The sequence below is a fragment of the Bombina bombina genome, chromosome 1 (genome assembly GCF_027579735.1).
Source record: "Bombina bombina isolate aBomBom1 chromosome 1, aBomBom1.pri, whole genome shotgun sequence".
In the NCBI taxonomy this organism is placed as follows: domain Eukaryota; kingdom Metazoa; phylum Chordata; class Amphibia; order Anura; family Bombinatoridae; genus Bombina; species Bombina bombina.
The window spans coordinates 1,164,777,360-1,164,796,891 of NC_069499.1; the positions used below are offsets into that span (position 1 = coordinate 1,164,777,360).

The 19,532-nt window shown below is 39.5% G+C and overlaps 1 protein-coding gene across 1 annotated transcript in view; it reads right to left on the reverse strand.

Moving 5' to 3' along the window:
* Positions 1–10,646: 10,646 nt before the first annotated feature.
* DUSP3 (dual specificity phosphatase 3) overlaps positions 10,647–19,532 on the reverse strand; it is a 423,172-nt gene continuing 414,286 nt past the window's right edge. Inside the window, exon 3 of the mRNA XM_053699598.1 lies at positions 10,647–18,666. Within this exon, the coding sequence (XP_053555573.1) occupies positions 18,461–18,666 (206 nt within the window). The 3' untranslated portion in view covers positions 10,647–18,460. The remainder of the gene's footprint in view (positions 18,667–19,532) is intronic.

Here is a 19,532-nt window from a genome sequence, read left to right on the forward strand (position 1 = left end):
GTACGGGGCGATGAGTAGCGGACTGTGAGAGTTATCACTCATCCGATCTCGCTGCTCTTCGGCTTTTTGACAGCTTTATTGATACCCCTGTCACTAAGCACCCACACTAACTACACTGTTCTACCCCCTATACCGGCGCCCCCCGCAACTCAATAAAGTTATTAACCCCTAAACAGCCGCTCCTAGACCCCGCCGCAACTCTTATAAATATATTAACCCCTAAACCGCCGCTCCTGGACACCGCCGCCACCTACATAATACCTAGTAACCCCTATCCTGCCCCCCCTATACCGCCGCCACATATAATAAAGTTATTAACCCCTATCCCGCGGATCCCGGACCTTGCCACAACTAAATAAATAGTTTAACCCCTAAACCGCCGCTCCCGGACCAGCCGCAACCTATATTAAACTTATTAACCCCTAATCTGCCCCCCCCTATTCTATTCTGATCGGAACAGCCAATAGAAAGCGAGCTCAATCTGATTGGCTGATTGGATCAGCCAATCGGATTGAACTTGAATCTGATTGGCTGATTCCATCGGCCAATCAGATTATTCCTACCTTAATTCCGATTGGCTGATAGAATCCTATCAGCCAATCGGAATTCGAGGGATGCCATCTTGGATGACGTCATTTAATGGAACCTTCATTCGTCGGGAGTTCGTCGTGGAGGAAGGATGTTCCGCGTCGGCGGGATGAAGATGGAGCCAGAAGAAAGCAGATTGAAGATGCCGCTTGATAGCAGACTTCAGCCGGATGGAAGACCTCTTCAGCCCCCGCTTGGATGAAGACTTCAGCCGGATGATGGACCTCTTCAGCCCCCGCTTGGATGAAGACTTCAGCCGGATGATGGACCTCTTCAGCCCCCGCTTGGATGAAGACTTCAGCCAGATGATGGACCTCTTCAGCCCCCGCTTGGATGAAGACATCGCCCGGATTGGATGAAGAATTCGGCTTGGCTGAGTGAAGACGACTCAAGGTAGGAAGATCTTCAGGGGGGTAGTGTTAGGTTTTTTTAAGGGGTGTTTGAGTGGGTTAGAGTAGGGGTGTGTGGGTGGTGGGTGTTAATGTTGGGGGGTGTTGTATTTTTATTTTACAGGCAAAAGAGCTGTTTTCTTTGGCGCATGCCCTGCAAAAGGCCCTTTTAAGGGCTGGTAAGGTAATAGAGCTGGTATCTTTTAAATGTAGAATAGGGTAGGGAATTTTTTTATTTTGGGGGGCTTTGTTATTTTATTAGGGGGCTTAGAGTAGATGTAATTAGCTTAAAATTGTTGTAATATTTTTATAATGTTTGTAAATTATTTTTTTATTTTTTGTAACTTAGTTCTTTTTTATTTTTTGTACTTTAGTTAGTGTATTTATTTGTATTTAATTTATTTAATGATAGTGTAGTGTTAGGTTTAATTGTAATTAAGGTTAGGATTTATTTTACTGGTAATTTTGTATTTCTTTTAGCTAGGTAGTTATTAAATAGTTATTAACTATTTAATAGCTATTGTACCTAGTTAAAATAAATACAAAGTTACCTGTAAAATAAATATAAACCCTAAAATAGCTACAATGTAATTATTAATTACATTGTAGCTATCTTAGGGTTTATTTTACAGGTAAGTATTTAGTTTTAAATAGGATTCATTTATTTAATGATAGTGTTAGGTGTAATTGTAACTTAGGTTAGTTTTTATTTTACAGGTAAATTTCTCTTTATTTTAGCTCGGTAGCTATTAAATGGTTAATAACTATTTAATAGCTATTCTACCTAGTTAAAATAAATTGAAAGTTGCCTGTAAAATAAAAATAAATCCTAAAATAGCTACAATGTAACTATTAGTTATATTGTAGCTAGTTTAGGGTTTATTTTACAGGTAAGTATTTAGCTTTAAATAGGAATAATTTAGTTAAGAGTTAATTTATTTTGTTATTTTAAATTAGATTTAATTTAGGGGGGTGTTAGGGTTAGCTTTAGGGGTTAATAATTTTATTATAGGTTGCGGCGGTATAGGGGGGCAGGATAGGGGTTAATAAAAATATTATAGGTGGCGACGGTGTAGGGGGGGCAGATTAGGGGTTAATAAGTTTAATATAGGTGGCGGCGGGGTCCGGGAGCGGCGGTTTAGGGGTTAAACTATTTATTTTGTTGCGGCGGGGTCCGGGAGCGGCAGGATAGGGGTTAATACATTTATTAGGGGTGGCGTTGGTATAGGGGGGGGCAGGATAGGGGTTAATAGGTATTATGTAAATAGCTGCGGGGGTCGGGAGCGGCGGTTTAGGGGTTAACAGATTTCTTAGAGTTGCGGCGGGGTCCGGGAGCGGCGGTTTAGGGGTTAACATATTTATTATAGTGGCGGTGGGCTCCGGGAGCGGCGGTTTAGGGGGTAAACACTTTATTTAGTTGCGGCGGTGTAGGGGGACAGATTAGGGGTGTTTAGACTCGGGGTACATGTTAGGGTGTTAGGTGTAGACAGCTGCCATAGGAATCAATGGGATGTCTGGCAGCAGCGAACATGAACTTTCGCTATGGTCAGACTCCCATTGATTCCTATGGGATCCGCTACCTCCAGGGCGGCGGTTTGAAAACCAGGTACGCTGGACCGGAAAAGTGCCGAGCGTACCTGCTAGTTTTTTGATAACTAGCAAAATTAGTCAGATTGTGCCGCACTTGTGTGCGGAACATCTGTAGTGACGTAAGAATCGATCTGTGTCGGACTGAGTCCGGCGGATCGAAGCTTACGTCACAAAATCCTACTTTTGCCGGTATCTAGGGCTTGATATCTAAGGCGAATCAGCCTCGCCACAAATACGCTGCGGAATTCGAGCGTATTTGAGGTTGACGGCTTGATAACTAGGGGCCTACACCTCAGCAATAACTTTGCTGAGGTGCCTATTTAAAAAGAAACTGCTTTATTTTTTTAAAACCTGAATCAAAACTGGAGCTGTTTCAGTAATGACAGGCTAGCAAATGGCAGTTAAACTTGAAAAACGATACGATGCAGATCTCTCTCCTCCATACACAGGAAGTGAGAGAATAACAAATGCGCAATAGATACATTTTTACCTCACACAAGCCCCGACCATCGTGGGCGTGTCAAAAATAACGTCTCAGCACACTTCTTAATGCAAAAACGTTAATAAAACCACCAAAATGAGCCAAGTTCTCCTCAAGTCCCCAGTGCCTGCAATACTGCCATACATAATCCCCCTTACAACACTAGGAGTAATGTATTAAACATCCCTGTTAACGAAATAGTAAAGTGCCATGTTTTTTTCCTTAAAGCTGCTTAAGAAAATAAATTAGCACTTACCTCAATAAAATCTGCCTGGCAGCAAGGCAACTTACTAGGTTTGGAGAGGTCCTTTCCCTCACATTGACTTGTGGGAAATAATAATAAGGGCAGAAACTTTTATTTAAATATGAGGGAGGCGCAGTGAGAATTATGTCCCACAAGTTCCCTTTGCTTAAAAGCCACCAATGCTCTACTGAAGAGACTGAAATGGACTACAGATACACCCTGGAGTAAAAACAGCACATACTTGTACTGCAAATAAAATAATAAACTCTTGATTGAAGAATCTTTTCAAACAACTTTACCACTTCCTTACACTAACGTAGGCAAAGAGAATGACTGGGGTTGGATAGAAGGGAGGTGATATTTAACAGCTTTGCTTTGGTGCTCTTTGCCGCCTTCTGCTGGCCAGGAGGTGAATATCCCAATAGTAATTAGATGATCCGAGGACTCATCATGTCATTAGAAAGAAAAAGATTTGGGGGTCTTTAAAGGCTCATAAATAAAAATCAAAATTGCATAGAGTCCCCAAAATACATTTCTAGCATACCATACCTTGGTTCCTGTTTTTATATTGTTGTTTTTACAAATAAACCTATTTTATTTTTTTTGTACTGGAACCTTGTATTGCCTATCTATACCAATCACTCCCACTGGGAGTTTCAATCTTGGAGAATTCAGTGTTCCTGCTACCTGGAGACCAGTCAGCTGGGTGGCTGTATAAATATCCAGTCCGCTCCTGATAGCACTGTATGAGTGCTTAGATGATAATGTGAGTACCCTGTCTCAGGGTTTTTTTTTTGTATCCACATTTTGTTTGCTACTGATACAGACAGGTGCCGCTTTATTGTTTTTCTATACCCTGCTTTAGATCACCCGATACCAAGGTGTGAGGAGAGTGTTGCCAAACATCAGTCAGCTGGGTGGCTACACATACCCTGTCCGCTCCTGATAGCACTGTATGAGTGCTTCGATTAAAAGTGAGTACCCTGTATCAGGGAGTTTCTCTGTACCCTTATTTAGTTTGCTATACGTTTTAAATGTTTCAAGGTAGCCATGTCTGCAGTTTAACAGCTGTAGCCACCTGAGAATTTAAGATACAGTATACAAGGTACACAGTTTTGGAAAGTACACCCCATGGCCCATCAAATGAGGGGCTGCATGTATTGCTAGCACAAATTTGTAGTGCGTAAGACATAAATGAACATGTAACTTTGCTTACAAAAAAAATATTTTTTAAGCAAAGCACCATATTCCATGAATATTTGCGCACTCCACTTTTGTGCTAGAATTACATATAGCCCTCATTTGATGTGTCAGGGAGTGCACTTTCTAAAAATGTTTTTATTTTTTTTACAAGTGTGATATTCGCTTATTTGTTGCACACTTCAGATTTGTGATAAAAATAAGACCTAATTTGATGCAGCTGGGGTGTAGTTTCTAAAATGATATAGTTTTGTTGTCATATCTTAGCTTCCCAGGCAACTGAAGCTGTTTAATTGCTAGCAACAATACATTCAGGTAAGTATTTAGTTTTAAATAGGATTCATTTATTTAATGATAGTGTTAGGTGTAATTGTAACTTAGGTTAGTTTTTATTTTACAGGTAAATTTCTCTTTATTTTAGCTCGGTAGCTATTAAATGGTTAATAACTATTTAATAGCTATTCTACCTAGTTAAAATAAATTGAAAGTTGCCTGTAAAATAAAAATAAATCCTAAAATAGCTACAATGTAACTATTAGTTATATTGTAGCTAGTTTAGGGTTTATTTTACAGGTAAGTATTTAGCTTTAAATAGGAATAATTTAGTTAAGAGTTAATTTATTTTGTTATTTTAAATTAGATTTAATTTAGGGGGGTGTTAGGGTTAGCTTTAGGGGTTAATAATTTTATTATAGGTTGCGGCGGTATAGGGGGGCAGGATAGGGGTTAATAAAAATATTATAGGTGGCGACGGTGTAGGGGGGGCAGATTAGGGGTTAATAAGTTTAATATAGGTGGCGGCGGGGTCCGGGAGCGGCGGTTTAGGGGTTAAACTATTTATTTTGTTGCGGCGGGGTCCGGGAGCGGCAGGATAGGGGTTAATACATTTATTAGGGGTGGCGTTGGTATAGGGGGGGGCAGGATAGGGGTTAATAGGTATTATGTAAATAGCTGCGGGGGCATGTATTGCTAGCACAAATTTGTAGTGCGTAAGACATAAATGAACATGTAACTTTGCTTACAAAAAAAATATTTTTTAAGCAAAGCACCATATTCCATGAATATTTGCGCACTCCACTTTAGTGCTAGAATTACATATAGCCCTCATTTGATGTGTCAGGGAGTGCACTTTCTAAAAATGTTTTTATTTTTTTTACAAGTGTGATATTCGCTTATTTGTTGCACACTTCAGATTTGTGATAAAAATAAGACCTAATTTGATGCAGCTGGGGTGTAGTTTCTAAAATGATATAGTTTTGTTGTCATATCTTAGCTTCCCAGGCAACTGAAGCTGTTTAATTGCTAGCAACAATACATTCAAATTAAAGATGCTTTTTGTTAAGGTCTATCAAATTGACACGTCGGCAATAAAACAGTAGAAAAACACAGTGAAATGTTCTCAATTTCTGCTTATTTTAGACAGGTTTCCTACTGCAAATATTTAGCAACACAGGTTTTGATGATAGAGTTTAGAAAAATAAAATTATAAACTAATTTTTATTGAGTGTGGAGCAAAAAAAAATACACACTTTTTCATATTTTATGCTTTATTTTTAAAACCCGTTGAGACATACACATATAATAATGGTATATTTGGAATCTGCTAGGTCTGCTGAAAAAAACAATATATAGTTTGTAGATTTTATTCACACAAACTTTACTTCTAAAAGTGTTTAAACGTGAACTGCAACAAAAAGCTCAAAATCAGCTTCGCACACAGGTGCGGAATGGCTTAGCAGTCAAAGGGTTAAAGGGACACTGAACCCAAATTTGTTCATTTGTAATTCAGAAAGAGCATGCAATTTGAAGCAACTTTCTAACTTACTCCTATTATCAATTTTTCTTCGTTTTCTTGCTATAATTTTTCGAAAAAGAAGGCACCTAAGCTTTTTTTTTTGTTTCATTACTCTGGACAGCACTATTTTATTGGTGGATGAATTTATCCACCAATCAACAAGGACAACCCAGGTTGTTCACCAAAAATGGGCCAGCATCTAAACTTACATTCTTGCATTTCAAATAAAGATACCAAGAGAATGAAGAAAATTTGATAATAGGAGTAAATCCGAAATTTGCATAAAATTTCATACTCAATCTAAATCATGAAATTACATTTTTGGGTACAGTGTCCCTTTAAGTATGCACCGTGCACCAGCATTTTAAATACAGCACTTACTCATAGAGCAACCTAACGGCTAGATTTAGAGTTTTGTCGGTAACGACCCGAAAAGCTAACGCCGGCTTTTTTCTGGCCGCACCATAAAAATAACTCTGGTATTGAGAGTCCACATAAAGGCTGCGTTAGGCTCCAAAAAAGGAGCGTAGAGCATATTTAACGCAGCTTCAACTCTCGATACCAGAGTTGCTTACGGACGCGGCCAGCCTCAAAAACGTGCTCGTGCACGATTCCCCCATAGAAAACGATGGGGCTGTTTGAGCTGAAAAAAAACCTAACACCTGCAAAAAAGCCGCGTTCAGCTCCTAACGCAGCCCCATTGTTTGCTATGCGGAAACACTTCCTACGTCTGCACCTATCACCCTAACATGTACCCCGAGTCTAAACACCCTTAACCTTACATTTATTAACCCCTAATCTGCCGCCCCCGCTATCGCTGACCCCTGCATATTATTATTAACCCCTAATCTGCCGCTCCGTAAACCGCCGCTACTTACATTATCCCTATGTACCCCTAATCTGCTGCCCTAACATCGCCGACCCCTATATTATATTTATTAACCCCTAATCTGCCCCCCACAATGTCGCCTCCACCTGCCTACACTTTTTAACCCCTAATCTGCCGAGTGGACCTGAGCGCTACTATAATAAAGTTATTAACCCCTAATCCGCCTCACTAACCCTATAATAAATAGTATTAACCCCTAATCTGCCCTCCCTAACATCGCCGACACCTAACTTCAATTATTAACCCCTAATCTGCCGACTGGAGCTCACCGCTATTCTAATAAATGTATTAACCCCTAAAGCTAAGTCTAACCCTAACACTAACACCCCCCTAAGTTAAATATAATTTACATCTAACGAAATTAATTATCTCTTATTAAATAAATTATTCCTATTTAAAGCTAAATACTTACCTGTAAAATAAATCCTAATATAGCTACACTATAAATTATAATTATATTATAGCTATTTTAGGATTAATATTTATTTTACAGGTAACTTTGTAATTATTTTAACCAGGTACAATAGCTATTAAATAGTTAAGAACTATTTAATAGTTACCTAGTTAAAATAATAACAAAATTACCTGTAAAATAAATCCTAACCTAAGTTACAATTAAACCTAACACTACACTATCATTAAATTAATTAAATAAAATATCTACAATTACCTACAATTAAACCTAACACTACACTATCAATACATTAATTAAATACAATATCTACAAATAACTACAATGAAATAAACTAACTAAAGTACAAAAAATAAAAAAGAACAAAGCTACAAAAAATAAAAAAATATTTACAAACATAAGAAAAATATTACAACAATTTTAAACTAATTACACCTACTCTAAGCCCCCTAATAAAATAACAAAAATGCCCTACCCTATTCTAAATTACTAAACTTCAAAGCTCTTTTACCTTACCAGCCCTGAACAGGGCCCTTTGCGGGGCATGCCCCAAGAAGTTCAGCTCTTTTGCCTGTAAAAAAAACCATACAATACCCCCCCCCAACATTACAACCCACCACCCACATACCGCTAATCTAACCCAAACCCTCCTTAAATAAACCTAACACTAAGCCCCTGAAGATCATCCATCCTACCTTGTCTTCACCTCACAGGGTATCACACCGATCCGTCCTGGCTCCGATATCTTCATCCAACCCAAGCGGGGGCTAGACATCCACTGAAGAAGTCCAGAAGAGGGTCCAAAGTCTTCATCCTATCCGGGAAGAAGAGTAGATCCAGACCGGCAACCATCATCTTCCAAGCGGCATCTTCTATCTTCATCCAATGAGGACCGGCTCCATCCTGAAGACCTCCACCGCGGACCCATCTTCATCCGGCGACGTCCAACTGAAGAATGACGGCTCCTTTAAGGGACGTCATCCAAGATGGCGTCCCTCGAATTCCGATTGGTTGATAGGATTCTATCAGCCAATCGGAATTAAGGTAGGAATATTCAAGTTCAATCCGATTGGCTGTAACTTAGGTTAGGATTTATTTTACAGATAAATTTGTAATTATTTTAACTATTTTAGCTATTAAATAGTTCTTAACTATTTAATAGCTATTGTACCTGGTTAAAATAAATACAAAGTTACCTGTAAAATAAATATTAATCCTAAAATAGCTATAATATAATTATAATTTATATTGTAGCTATATTAGGATTTATTTTACAGGTAAGTATTTAGCTTTAAATAGGAATAATTTATTTAATAAGAGTTAATTAATTTCGTTAGATTAAAATTATATTTAACTTAGGGGGGTGTTAGTGTTAGGGTTAGACTTAGCTTTAGGGGTTAATACATTTATTAGAATAGCGGTGAGCTCCAGTCGGCAGATTAGGGGTTAATGTTTGAAGTTAGATGTCGGCGATGTTAGGGAGGGCAGATTAGGGGTTAATACTATTTATTATAGGGTTAGTGAGGCGGATTAGGGGTTAATAACTTTATAATAATAGCGGTGCGGTCCGCTCAGCAGATTAGGGGTTAATAAGTGTAGGCAGGTGGAGGCGACGTTGAGGGGGCAGATAAGGGGTTAATAAATATAATATAGGGTTTGGCGGTGTTAGGGGCAGCAGATTAGGGGTACATAGCTATAATGTAGGTGGCGGCTCTTTGCGGTCGGCAGGTTAGGGGTTAATTATTGTAGGTAGCTGGCGGCGACGTTGTGGGGGGCAGATTAGGGGTTAATAAATATAATATAGGGGTCGGCAGTGTTAGGGGCAGCAGATTAGGGGTACATAAGGATAACGTAGTTGGCGGTCGGCAGATTAGGGGTTAAACATTTTTAATCGAGTTGCGGCGATGTGGGGGGACCTCGGTTTAGGGGTACATAGGTAGTTTATGGGTGTTAGTGTACTTTAGAGTACAGTAGTTAAGAGCTTTATAAACCGACGTTAGCCCAGAAAGCTCTTAACTACTGACTTTTTTCCTGCGGCTGGAGTTTTGTCGTTAGATTTCTAACGCTCACTTCAGACACGACTCTAAATACCGGAGTTAGAAAAATCCCATTGAAAAGATAGGATACGCAATTTACGTAAGGGGATCTGCGGCATGGAAAAGTCGCGGCTGAAAAGTGAGCGTTAGACCCTTTTTTGAGTGACTCCAAATACCGGAGGTAGCCTAAAACCAGCGTTAGGAGCCTCTAACGCTGGTTTTCACGGCTAACGCCAAACTCTAAATCTAGGCCTATGGTTGTAATGAATCAATTTGTTAATTGCTGACATGTTATAAGCCCCGCTCTGAGCAGCGGCAGTCTTTAAAATGCTGGTGCACTAAGAATATCTAGTTATGCTTCACATGCACGTGCATAAAAATGTTAACATTAAAACAATGATAACTTTTACAAGAAGCATATCTGCCAATGAATGTGTATTGCAAATATGTTTACATTCAAAAATGTAATTCACCTATGTGTATTTAAATTTTGACCAGAATGTCCCTTTAAGTAGCTGTGGTCTAAAGAACGCTGCGTGTTAACCTCTCTGCCACCTCAAGGATGGCATAGTTAAATCAACATAGTCAGGTGTATAGCTAAACAAGCATCAATGCACTTTATTTTTTCTGTCTCAGGATTCTTCATCTAGTATAATTGTGCATACGATTAAGATGCTGCACAAGCTAATGTACATCAGATGGCACCACCACATTACGGCGCAAGTTAATTAGACTATGCAAACATACATTATGCAGAATAAGATTACTGCTCCCAAAAATTCTGATAGTGTCGTACCAAGGTCTCATAGCAGAGCTTTATGCTGCATCATAGTAAACTCTGGACATAACAAGCCTTTCAAAGCAATTAAAACGTTTGAAATACTTGTAAGTGGACATTGAGCTATGCACAGTCCTTAGTTTAAGAGACTGCACCCACACATGCTTTATTTGTCATTTTTTTAAAGGAGCATTTAAAAGTCGGTAACAATTTAAAAAAAAAAAAAAAAGGACAAAATTACACATATTTTTCCCAATATATTTATTCACACAAAACGTAGTTTTCAAACAACACATACAAATGAAATATTAGAAAAACATACACAGGCAAATGTGAGTAATTTTAGTTTGCATATAACCAGTTGTGTTCACCTTTACCTATGTATGCCCCTATAGTATAGGCACCCGTGTTATAAATTACACAGCATTAAAACTATCATGTCTAAGAGCATTCAAGATTGGGGAAAACTTTTAAAAAATGAGGAATTTATACATCAATACAAACATATAACAAATACTGCATTTATATCACACTTTACCAGACTATTAATGTTCTTATTGTGCCATGTCTGTGCTAGGTTGGGCAGTGTCAGTAGGTATGGATGATATTTTTTTTTGTGAGGAGAGATATCACATTGTGCAAATATATTTCACTTATTAAGTATGGAATGTTTAATTAAATTTATATTTGTTTTAAAATAGTGCATTTCTTATACATGAAAAGGTGTTTCCACTAATACAATCAGTAAAAACCCATGTCAGCTAAATCCAACAGGCATATTTAATATATTTTCAGATTAAACCATATTAATTTATATCCAAATATGACTGCTTAATTTCAGTCTCATACAATGTTGTTGTTTTTTACTTTCCAACTCAAAATACTCTGTAAAATCTTTCTTTCAAAAACATACAGCTTATTTTTCATGTTTTAAGTTTCCGGTTTGTAGGAATTTTTCAAATGATATGTTTTACTAGATGTGTAAATAAATAAGCATTAGGCAGCATAGAAAATAAAATATATGCTACATGCAATAAAAACAATAGCCTAGATCCATAGAGTTTTGTGAAGTTGCCGAGGGACCTTGTTGGGAAGGTGAGATCACATTTGAAAAACATAATTTATGCTTACCAGATAAATTTCTTTCCTTTCTGGCAGGGAGAGTTCATGACTTCATTCCTTACTGTTGGAAAATAAAACACCTGGCCACCAGGAGGAGGCAAAGACACCACCGCCAAAGGCTTAAATATCCCTCCCACTTCCGCTATCCCCCAGTCATTACGCCGTGGAAACAAGGAAAAGTAGGAGAAACATCAGGATATAAAAGGTGCCAGAAGAAATAATATAAAAATGGGGGCCGCCCATCAAAAAAATAAATAACGGGCGGGGTCGTGGACTCTCCCTGCCAGGAAGGAAAGGAATTTATCTGGTAAGCATAAATGTTTTCCTTCCATAAGGCAGTGAGAGTCTACGACTTCATTCCTTACTGTTGGGAAAACTATACCCAAGCTCCAAAGGATGGAAGGAAACAGAAAAAAGAGACGGACCCTATTCTAAGGACACCACAGCCTGCAAAACTTTTCTCCCGAAAGCTGCTTCAGTCGAAGCAAACACATCAAACTTGTAAAATTTAGAAAAAGTGTGTAAGCAGGACCAGGTAGCCGCCTTACAAATCTGATCCATTGAAGCTTTGTTCTTAAAAGCCCAAGAGGAGGAAGCCACTGCTCTAGTGGAATGAGCCGTTATCCTCTCAGGAGGCTGTCATCCCGCTGTCTCATAAGCTAAGCGGATGACACTCCTCAACCAGAAAGATAGAGATGTTGTAGTAGCCTTCTGCCCCTTATGCTTCCCCGCATGGATGACAAAGAGGAAGATTGTCTGAATTCCTTAGTAGCCTGAAGATAGAACTTCAAGGCACAAACCACAACTAGATTGTGAAGCAAATGTTTCTTCACAGAAGAAGGATTAACACAAGGAAGGAACAACAATTTCTTGATTAATGTTACGATTCAACACCACCTTAGGGAGGAACCCTAGTTTAGTGCGTAAAACTGCCTTATCAGCATGAAAAAAAAAACAGATAAAAGGATCACATTGCAAAGCAGAAATCTCAGAAACTCTGCGCGTAGAGGCAATAGACAACAAAAAAAGAACCTTCCAAGATAACAATTTAATATCAACAGTATGCATAGGCTCAAACTGAGCCTGCTGCAAAACACTAAGAACAAGATTGAGGCTCCAAGGTGGAGCCCCAGATTTAAACACGGATCTAATCCTAGCCAAAGCCTTAAAGGGACACTGAACCCAAATTTTTTCTTTTGTGATTCAGATAGAGCATGCAATTTTAAGGAACTTTCTAATTTACTCCTATTATCAAATTGTATTCACTCTCTTGGTATCTTTATTTGAAATGCAAGAATGAAAGTTTAGATGCCGGCCCATTTTTGGCGAACAACCTGGGTTGTTCTTGCTGATTGGTGGATAAATTCATCCACCAATAAACAAGTGCTGTCTATGGTACTGAACCAAAAAAATAGCTTAGATGCCTTATTTTTCAAATAAAAAAAGCAAGAGGACAAGGAAAAATTGATAATAGGAGTAAATTAGAAAGTTGCTTAAAATTGCATGCTCTATCTGAATCACAAAAGAAAAAATTTGAGTTCAGTGTCCCTTTAACAAAGGACTGCACATCTGGAAGTTCAGCCAATCTTTTGTGCATTAACACTGACAGGGCCGATATCTGTCCCTTCAGGGAACTAGCAGATAAACCCTTCTACAGTCCATCTTGGAGGAAAGCTAAAATTCTGGCAACCTTAACCTTATGCCAGGAAAAACCACGCTCTTCACACTAGTACAAATCCTACACACTTTATAGCAGATATGACGAGTAGCTGATTTACGAGCTTGAACAAAAGTGTCGATAACACTCTCAAAAAACCCTCTCTTGGCTAAGTGTTCAATCTCCACGCAGTCAGCCTCAGAGAATCTAGATTTTGATGAACAAAGGGACCCTGTATCAGCAGATCTCTGCGACAAGGTAACCTCCACTGAGGAGGTGAAGACATATTCACCTGATCCGCAAACCACGTCCTTTGCGGCCACGACAGAGCAATCAGAATCACAGATGCTCGCTCCTTGTTAATATGAGCCACCACACGAGGGAGAAGCGGTAAAGGAAAAAATATGAGTCTGAATCTCCATGGTACTGATAGGGCATCTATCAGTTCCGTCTGAGTATCCCTTGACCCATACCTGGGTAGCTTGGTATTGAGGCAGGATGCCATGAGATCTATCTCTGGCGTTCCCCACTCACTGCATATCTCTGCAAACACCTCGGGTGAAGAGACCATTCCCCTGGGTGAAAGGATTGCCTGTTGAGGAAGTCTGCTTCCAGTTGTCCACACCCAGAATGTGGATCGCTGACAGCATACATTTGTGAGTCTCCGCCCACTCTAGTATCTGAGATACTTCTCTCATCGCCAAGGAACTTCTCATTCCCCCCCAGATGGTTGATATAGGCAACCGAGGTTATATTGTCTGATTGGAATCTGATAAACTGGGATGAACCCAGAAGGGGCCAAGCCTTCAAGGCATTGAAGATTGCCCAGAGTTCCAAAATATTGATCGGAAGGGAGGACTCCTTCCAAGTCCACAGACCTTGTGCCTTCTTGGCAACCCAAATGGTTCCCCAGCCTGAAAAGCTTGCGTCCGTAGTCACAATTTCCCAGGACAATCTCAAAAAGCACATGCCTTGGTACAGATGATCTGGACAGAGCCACCAGGAGAGTGAGTCTCTCAACAGGCTGTCCAGCACAATCTATTGAAACAGATCTGAATGGTCGCTGTTCCATTGTCTCAGCATGCAAAATTGTAAGGGTCTGAGGTGGAATCTGGCAAAAGGAATGATGTCCATGCAGGACACGATGAGTCCGATTACCTCCATACACTGAGCCACTGAGGGTCTCGAGGAGGCCTGGAGGACAAGACATGCAGAAGTTAGCTTGCAACGTCTCTGATCTGTGAGGAATATTCTCATGGGTATGGAGTCTATTATAGTTTCTAGAAAATTCACCCTTGTACTTGGAGTAAGAGAACTCTTTTCCAAGTTTATCTTCCATCCATGTGATCAAAGAAGAGTGAGAAGGGACTCCGAATGTTCTTCCGCTAGACAAAAAGATGGTGCCTGTACCAAGATATCATCCAGGTAAGGTGCTACTGCAATACCTCATGTTCTGGCAACAGCTAGAAGAGCCCCCAGTTCCTTTGTAAATATCCTTGGAGCAGTAGCTAGGTCATATGGAAGAACTATGAACTGGAAGTGCTCGTCCAGAAAGGCAAACCTCAAACCTTAGGAACTGAAAATGTTCCCTGTGAATTGGGACGTGAAGGTATGTATCCTTCAGGTCTATTGTGGTCATAAACTGTCCTTCCTGAAGTAGAGGAAGGATAGACCCAATTGTCTCCATCTTAAAAGAGGGAACACTCAGAAACTTGTTTAGGCACTCTAGGTCCAGAATTGGAATTGGTTCTTTGGAACCACGAAAAGGTTTGAATAAAACCCCAAACCTCTTTCTGCTGAAGGTACCGGGACAATAACTCCTAGAGAAGAGAGATCCCATACGCAACCTAAGAAGGCAGCCCTCTTTTCTGGTCTTGTAGACAAACTGGAGAGTAAGAATCTGCCCGGATGAGACTTGAATCCTATTCTGTAATACAACCTTCAGGACCCAAGGGTCTTGTACATCCTGGAACCAAGCGTCTGAAAAAAGAGACAGTCTGCCCCCTACTTGATGCGATCCCGGATCGGGGGCCGCCCCTTCATGCCGATTTGTTCTCGACAGGCTTCTTAGTCTGTTTGGACTTATTTCAGAAGTGAGCCGGCTTCCAAGTACTCTTGGGCTGCTCAGACTTGGAGGAGGACTGCTGACGTTGTGACTTGCCAGCACAAGTTGCCGTCCCTTAGGCCTATTCTTCTTATCCTGCGGTAAGAAGGCACCTTTTATTATTATTATTATTATCGCTTATTTGTAGAGCGCCAACAGATTCCGCAGCACTCCCTCCGGTAACCGTATAGATAGTGGAGTTCAGTCCTGGACCGAATAAAATCTTCCCCTTGTAGGGAAGAGAAAGAAGTCTGGATTTAGAAGTCATATCCACAGACCAAGACTTCTACCAGCAGCCTTTGCATTTATGTGAAAAATCTGCATATTTGCGTCACAGATGAAGGAGTTAGCAATTCTCAGTGCTATCATTTTCTCCTGAATATCCTCGAGTGGAGTCTCCACCTCAATGAGATCCGACAGAGTGTCGAACCAGTAGGTAGCTACTCTAGCAACCACGGCTACAGCTGCCACCGGTTGAAATAAAAGCCCTGTAAGTTGAAACATCTTCCTCAGAAAAGTTTTAATTTTCTTATCCATATACTCTCTAAAAGAAGAAGTATCCTTCAGAGGGATAGTAGTATGCTTAGGCAGCGTTGAGATAGTGCCATCCACCTTAGGGAAAAAAGGCCCCCTCCAGATGGAGGATTAGTTGAGCGGGTAATGTAGAAAGGGTAGTAATTTCTCGGGACCCAGATTCCTGAGAAGTAGACGGTTCAGAAGGGCTAATAGTGCTATGAGTATTAGCAGGCTTGTCTCCCTTCTTAGACTTTAGAACAGTGTTTAGGCAAATGGAAAAAAATTGAGCAGGCGGGCAAACCACAGCCTCCTCACAATATAAACAGGAATAATTTATCAATACAGAAGGAGTGGAACCTTCTAATGTAGTATCAGAGTCCTCCATAGCTTTGTATATACAGTACCCACAGAAGGACAAGCAAAAAGAAACGCTTTTATTTAAAAAAACGGCACCTTAATGCTCCCAATGGCTGGGGAACTCACAACCTCCTAGACACAGACAGCTAACAGTGAAAACGCTCTCCTCAGGAGTGATGTCTGCAGCAGGATCTTAGGAAATGAAAGACTTCCCCTGCTATGAAAAAGGGCACCAAGCTGTTATGAGCTGCGCAACACTTCAAAAACAAAAGTGAAACCTGTTTGTTCCAAGCGAAAAAAAAACACACAGTCTATGAGCCTAAAAAACTCTCACATTAAGCAGATATAAATCCCCAAACTGTTCAAATAATCTCTATGAAGGAGATATTAACCCTTGATCCTATCAAGGTATAAAGGAGCCACACTGTGACCATTTATAGCGTTTTAAATTTGTACATATAAAAATTAGTCTTACCCTCCAGGATCCATGCTGTGAAACAGGCACAGCCTCTCAAGTGTGACAGTCTTTCAGCAGCACTTCTGACATGGACTTGAGTGTGTAGCAGCAAGCAGTAAAACTTGTCAACACTGATTGCTCAGGAGCCTATTAGCGACAGTCTAGATGGGTTCACAGAAAAACTTTCCCTGCATCTTCAGACTCTAACTTTTATCAATACTCTCACTGAGAGGTTTACATGATAACTTAAAACTCCAGTCCTTTCTCAAAGGGAACATACTCATTACAGGACTATCAAAATCTTCTGACACTTCTCTGCCACCTCCTATAGTGACGAAAGGCAAAGAATGACTGGGGGATAGGGGAAGTGTGAAGGATATTTAAGCCTTTGGCTGGGGTGTCTTTGCCTCCTACTGGTGGCCAGGTGTTGTATTTCCCAACAGTAAGGAATGAAGTTGTGGACTCTCCCTGACTTATGGAAGAAAATAATTGAGTAATGTTTTACTTGTATTTTCTACAGATTATTTAGTGGTTGTTCTTGCTTAGCGGTTAAAACGATTACAATCACAACAACTTCAGAAACATGGTTATTGTAAATGTTTCTAAGTGTAAAAAAACTGCTGTTTTGTTCTACAAAACTAGTTTCCCTGGATATAACAAGAAGTGTCTCAGGGACCCTGCAGACAAAAAATATGGCTGACCTTTGGTATGCTCAGGATTTATCCTCTATACCAATGCCAGCCATGTAGAATGCATAAACACTGTGTTTCCCTTGTGAAGTATCTTGTGTTGATGTTGTCTCAATTTTCTTTCCTTAAGGGGACAGTCTACACTAGATTTTTGTTTTGTTTTAAAAGATAGATAATCCCTTTATTACCAATTCCCTAATTTTGCATAACCAACACAGTTTGCAAACTGCCCCCTTATTTCAGTTCTTTTGACAGACTTGCATTGTAGCTAATTAGTGCTGACTCCTAGATAACTCCATGTGTATTAGCACAGTATTATCTATATGACACACATGAACTTACACCCTCTAGTGGTGAAAAACTGTCAAAATGCATTTAAATAATAGGCAGTCTTCAAGGTCTAAGAAATTAGCATATAAACCTCCTTGGTTTAGCTTTCAACTAAGAATATCAAGAGAACAAAGCAAAATTGGGGATAAAAGTAAATTGGAAAGTTGTTTAAAATTGCATGCCCTATCTGAATCATGAAAGTTTAATTTGGACTATGACTGTCCCTTTAAGTTTACTTTTATGCATTAATTATAACGGAGTCACATACAACTGGCATATGTGACAAGAGGCAGGTATAAATCTCTATGAATTGTGTACATTTTAAAATGTTATGTTGCTGTGATTTTTTTCCATCAGATATTAGTTTAATTGAATCTAGGCTATTGTCTATATTTCCTATTTCAGGATTATGCACCAAGGTTATGAACAGCAAACAACATGACACAACTTTGTTTTGGGATGAAGCAGTAAACCATAAATTAAATATTTTTAGAGTAGATATATAAATCCCAAATTGTCATTCAGAATAAAACACAAGAGTAAGGCAAGTTCAAGATGAGCAAAAGAAAATCTGCATTCCCCATGTACCATGCTAGCTAATATAGAGGCTCTGGCTCTAAACATGTGCAAAAATAAATTTTAATTGAAAACTAATTTAAATTGACAGATAGTTCCATTACACATCAAAAAATAGAAAGCCAAACTATTTGGCATTTCAACTACAGACAGCACAAACAATAATAAACCTTTCAAATTTTCAACTTATTTGCGTTTCTTGTCTTTATAATCCGTGTGTGATCAACACCTATGCATGTATGGCACTACTCTAAGACTTTAACTTGCCCTCCTTTGCTAGCTTTTCATTGAGCTGGCAAAGTTGTTTTAGGAAACCATCATTGGGTCCTATCTCTCTCTTCTGCCGGACTGTAGAAACAGCTGTTTTTACATCCATCTTGTGACGCAGCATAAGGTATGCAATAACCAGTGTGGGAGAACGGCTGTAGCCTTCACGGCAGTGAACAAACACTCGGCCTAAAATAGAGAAAATACATATAATTATTACAATTCACAATATATTTTACTTGTGAAAAACATATGCTTGTTTCCTTTACTGCTCAAAGCTGAACAAAACCCTATACAAGGACTGTTCAAGATAAAGCATTTAAATAAAGGTGGTAGAGTAAAAAATGAATATATTGTCTGATGGCTATGGTTACAACCTTCATCAAAGTGCAGTATAAGAGAAAAACATAATTTATGTAAGAACTTACCTGATAAATTAATTTCTTTCACAGTGGCAAGAGTCTATGAGCTAGTGACGTATGGGATATACATTCCAACCAGAAGGGGGTAATGTTTCCCAAACCTCAAATGCCTATAAATACACCTCCCACCTCACTCATACCTCAGTTTAACGTATAGCCAAGTTAGTGAGTGCTTTATAAATAAAAAAAAATCATAACCCCAAAAAATATTGGGTGGGTCTCATGGACTCTTGTCACTATGAAAGAAATTAATTTATCAGCTAAGTTCTTACATAAATTATGTTTTCTTTCATGTAAGTGGCAAGAGTCCATGAGCTAGTGATGCATGGGATATAATACCCAAGATGTGGAAGTCCACGAGTCACTAGAGAGGGAGGGATAAAATAAAAACAGTCCACAGCTGCATTCCTTACTTGTGGGAAATACTGAACCTGGCCACCAAGAGGAGGCAAAGACACCCCAGCCGAAGGCTTAAATGCCTCCCCCAGTTCCTCATAACCCCAGTCATTCTGCCGAGGGAACAAGGAACAGCAGGAGAATTATCAGGGTGAAAAAGGTGCCAGAAGAAAAAAAATCAATTTAGGGCCGCCCATCGGAGAACATGGGCGGGAGCTGTGGACTCGTCCCATACAG